At 65.9% G+C, this 4,136-nt stretch overlaps 1 protein-coding gene across 1 annotated transcript in view; it reads left to right on the top strand.

The window, feature by feature from the left end:
* Positions 1-1,836: 1,836 nt before the first annotated feature.
* LOC140472345 (FH1/FH2 domain-containing protein 3-like) overlaps positions 1,837-4,136 on the top strand; it is an 82,852-nt gene continuing 80,552 nt past the window's right edge. Inside the window, exons 1-2 of the mRNA XM_072567483.1 lie at positions 1,837-2,208; positions 3,611-3,766. Of these exons, the coding sequence (XP_072423584.1) occupies positions 1,837-2,208; positions 3,611-3,766 (528 nt within the window). The remainder of the gene's footprint in view (positions 2,209-3,610; positions 3,767-4,136) is intronic.

The raw sequence follows: 4,136 nt of genomic DNA, 5'->3' as shown, positions 1-4,136 counted from the left end.
TCTTCCCCCCCACCCACGTGACCCCCTCTCTTCCCCCCCACCCACGTGACCCCCTCTCTTCCCCCCCACCCACGTGACCCCCTCTCTTCCCCCCCACCCACGTGACCCCCTCTCTTCCCCCCCACCCACGTGACCCCCTCTCTTCCCCCCCACCCACGTGACCCCCTCTCTTCCCCCCCACCCACGTGACCCCCTCTCTTCCCCCCCACCCACGTGACCCCCTCTCTTCCCCCCCACCCACGTGACCCCCTCTCTCCCCCCCCACGTGACCCCCTCTCTCCCCCCCACGTGACCCCCTCTCTCCCCCCCACGTGACCCCCTCTCTTCCCCCCCCACGTGACCCCCTCTCTTCCCCCCCACCCACGTGACCCCCTCTCTTCCCCCCACCCACGTGACCCCCTCTCTTCCCCCCACCCACGTGACCCCCTCTCTTCCCCCCCACCCACGTGACCCCCTCTCCTCCCCCCCACCCACCACGTGACCCCCTCTCTCCGCCCCCCACCCACGTGACCCCCTCTCTCCCCCCCCACGTGACCCCCTCTCTCCCCCCCCACGTGACCCCCTCTCTTCCCCCCCACCCACGTGACCCCCTCTCTTCCCCCCCACGTGACCCCCTCTCTTCCCCCCACCCACGTGACCCCCTCTCTTCCCCCCCACCCACGTGACCCCCTCTCTCCCACCCACGTGACCCCCTCTCTCCCACCCACGTGACCCCCTCTCTTCCCCCCACCCACGCGACCCCCTATTTCCCCCCACGTGACCCCCTCTCTCCGCCCCCCACCCACGTGACCCCCTCTCTTCCCCCCCACCCACGTGACCCCCTCTCTTCCCCCCCACCCACGTGACCCCCTCTCTTCCCCCCCACCCACGTGACCCCCTCTCTTCCCCCCCACCCACGTGACCCCCTCTCTCCCCCCCACGTGACCCCCTCTCTCCCCCCCACGTGACCCCCTCTCTTCCCCCCCACCCACGTGACCCCCTCTCTTCCCCCCACCCACGTGACCCCCTCTCTTCCCCCCACCCACGTGACCCCCTCTCCGCCCCCCACCCACGTGACCCCCTCTCCGCCCCCCACCCACGTGACCCCCTCTCTCCGCCCCCCCCCCACGTGACCCCCTCTCTCCCCCCCACGTGACCCCCTCTCTCCCCCCCACGTGACCCCCTCTCTTCCCCCCCACCCACGTGACCCCCTCTCTTCCCCCCCACGTGACCCCCTCTCTTCCCCCCCACCCACGTGACCCCCTCTCTTCCCCCCCACCCACGTGACCCCCTCTCTTCCCCCCCACCCACGTGACCCCCTCTCTCCCACCCACGTGACCCCCTCTCTTCCCCCACCCACGCGACCCCCTATTTCCCCCCACGTGACCCCCTCTCTCCGCCCCCCACCCACGTGACCCCCTCTCTTCCCCCCCACCCACGTGACCCCCTCTCTCCCCCCCCACCCACGTGACCCCCTCTCTCCCCCCCACGTGACCCCCTCTCTCCCCCCCACGTGACCCCCTCTCCCCCCCCCCCACGTGACCCCCTCTCTTCCCCCCACCCACGTGACCCCCTCTCTTCCCCCCCACCCACGTGACCCCCTCTCTTCCCCCCCACCCACGTGACCCCCTCTCTTCCCCCCCCCACGTGACCCCCTCTCTTCCCCCCCCCACGTGACCCCCTCTCTTCCCCCCCCCACGTGACCCCCTCTCTTCCCCCCCCCACGTGACCCCCTCTCTTCCCCCCCCACGTGACCCCCTCTCTTTGCCCCCCACCCACGTGACCCCCTCTCTCCACCCCCACGTGACCCCCCTCTCCCTCTGTGACGTCTCCCCCTGCCCCAGCCCCTGCCCCCCGATGTGGGAGACCCCGTTGACGGACGACGTCAAACGGCGGCTGCGGCTGCAGAGCCTGGACTTCAGCGACCTGTGGGAGGACGGCGAGGGAGAGGCGCTGCCGCCGGAGGGCCCGGGCCCGGGCCCTGTCCCCCCTCCCCCGCCTCCTCCTCCTCCTCCCCCTCCCCCGGCCCCGCCCCAGGCCCCGCCGGCCACCGTCCGCCTCTTCTGGAGGGCCCTGCCGGGGGAGCCCCCGCTGCTGCCCCGGTGCAGCCACTTCGGCCCGCGGACGCTGTGGGCCTCGCTGGAGCCGGTGGCCGTCGACGGTGACGCCCTCCGCCGCCTGTTCGCCGCCGCCACCACCACCCGCAGCGGCGGCGGCCTCCACCAGCCGGTGAGCCTCGTCCCCCTCCCCCTGAAATGGTCCGTCCCGGCAACCCCCCCCCCCGGGTTGGAACGGTCCGCTGGCAGTCCTGAAGGAAGGGCTCGACCATCGGCTGGGGTGGGGTGGGGGGAGCGTCTTCCGGCGGAGGGGGTGGAATCACCGTGGACTGGCCCTACGCTCCTGCGCGTCACGTTACGTCACGCTCCCCCCCGCTACGTCACGCTCCCCCCCGCTCCGAGCTGCGGATGGAAGAGCCGGCGGGCAGTTTGAACGGGAGGGCCGTACCATTGTGCATCAGGATGGGGGTGGGCGCGTGTGTGTGTGTGTGCGTGCGTGAGAAGAGGTGAAGGACAACCTCCTCTCAACCCAGCAAGATAGTTCTCCCCCTGGCGGTGGCCCAGTGGTGATGTCAACTGGGTTCGAAGTTGGGGGTTCGAATCCCCACTGGTGGGATTTCATATTTTGATGGATAAATGTTTGGAAACCAGTTTGGGTTGTTAGGAATTGATCCCACCCTCTGGACACGGGGCGTCTGCTCCGGTTTCTTCCCGCAATCCAAAAATGTGCAGGTTAGTGTGGATTGGCCGTGCTAAATTACCCATAGTACCCCAGGGATGTGCAGGTTAGTGTGGATTGGTCGTGCTAAATTACCCATAGTACCCCAGGGATGTGCAGGTTAGGGTGGATTGGTCATGCTAAATTACCCATAGTACCCCAGGGATGTGCAGGTTAGGGTGGATTGACCGTGCTAAATTACCCATAGTACCCCAGGGATGTGCAGGTTAGGGTGGATTGGTCATGCTAAATTACCCATAGTACCCCAGGGATGTGCAGGTTAGGGTGGACTGGCCGTGCTAAATTACCCATAGTGCCCAGGGATGTGCAGGTTAGGGTGGATTGGCCGTGCTAAATTACCCATAGTGCCCAGGGATGTATAGGTTAGGGTGGTTTGGCCGTGCTAAATTACCCATAGTGCCCAGGGATGTGCAGGTTAGGGTGGATTGGCCGTGCTAAATTACCCATAGTGCCCAGGGATGTGCAGGTTAGTGTGGATTGGCCGTGCTAAATTACCCATAGTGCCCAGAGATGTGCAGGTTAGGGTGGATTGGCCATGCTAAATTACCCATAGTGCCCCAGGGATGTGCAGGTTAGGGTGGATTGGCCGTGGGGTAGACAGACTCGGGGAGTGGGTTATGGAGCTGGAGGAATGAAGTGGGAAAGGGTGGAATGGCCCCCCTACTTGGGCACGAAGAATAAAACGAGGGGAATCGCTCTTTCTCTCGGTGTGGGAGAGTCTCTCTCTCTCTCTCTTTCCCCCCCCCCCCATGGTGCGGCTGGTCTCTGTCTGCCTGTGCCCCGCCCTCCCCACGACCGTTGTGACTGAAGTCCCGGCCTTGTCTCTCTGATGTAGCGCCCAGGCTCCGGGAGGACGCAGGAGCTGACTGTCCTGGGTCTGAAGAGGAGCAACGCCATCAACATCGGCCTGACCGCCCTGCCGGCCCCTCACATCGTCCGAGCCGCCCTGCTCAGCTTTGACCAGTGTGTCCTCGATAGGGACGCCATCGAGGTGGGTGGATATACGTGTGTGTGTGTGTGTGGGTGTGGAGAAAGTGAGGACTGCAGATTGCTGGAGACCAGAGTTTTTTTAAAAATGTGGCGCTGGAAAAACACAGCAGGTCAGACAGCATCCGAGGAGCACGAGCCCTTCTTCAGGAATGAGGCCGGTGTGCCAAGCGGGCTGAGATAAAGGGTAGGGGAGAGGGAATGCGATAGGTGGAAGGAGGTGAGGGTGAGGGTGATAGGCTGGAGAGGGGGTGGGGGGGCGGAGAGGTCAGGAAGAAGATTGCAAGTTAGGAAGGTGGTGTTGAGTCCGAGGGTTGGGACTGAGAAAAGGTGGGGGGAGGGGAAATGAGGAAACTGGAGAAATCTGAGTTCAT

This window comes from Chiloscyllium punctatum, unplaced genomic scaffold, assembly GCF_047496795.1.
Source record: "Chiloscyllium punctatum isolate Juve2018m unplaced genomic scaffold, sChiPun1.3 scaffold_302, whole genome shotgun sequence".
NCBI classification, from domain to species: Eukaryota; Metazoa; Chordata; class Chondrichthyes; order Orectolobiformes; family Hemiscylliidae; genus Chiloscyllium; species Chiloscyllium punctatum.
Note: the sequence above shows the minus strand (reverse complement) of the source record. Positions and strands in the feature narration are given on the sequence as shown.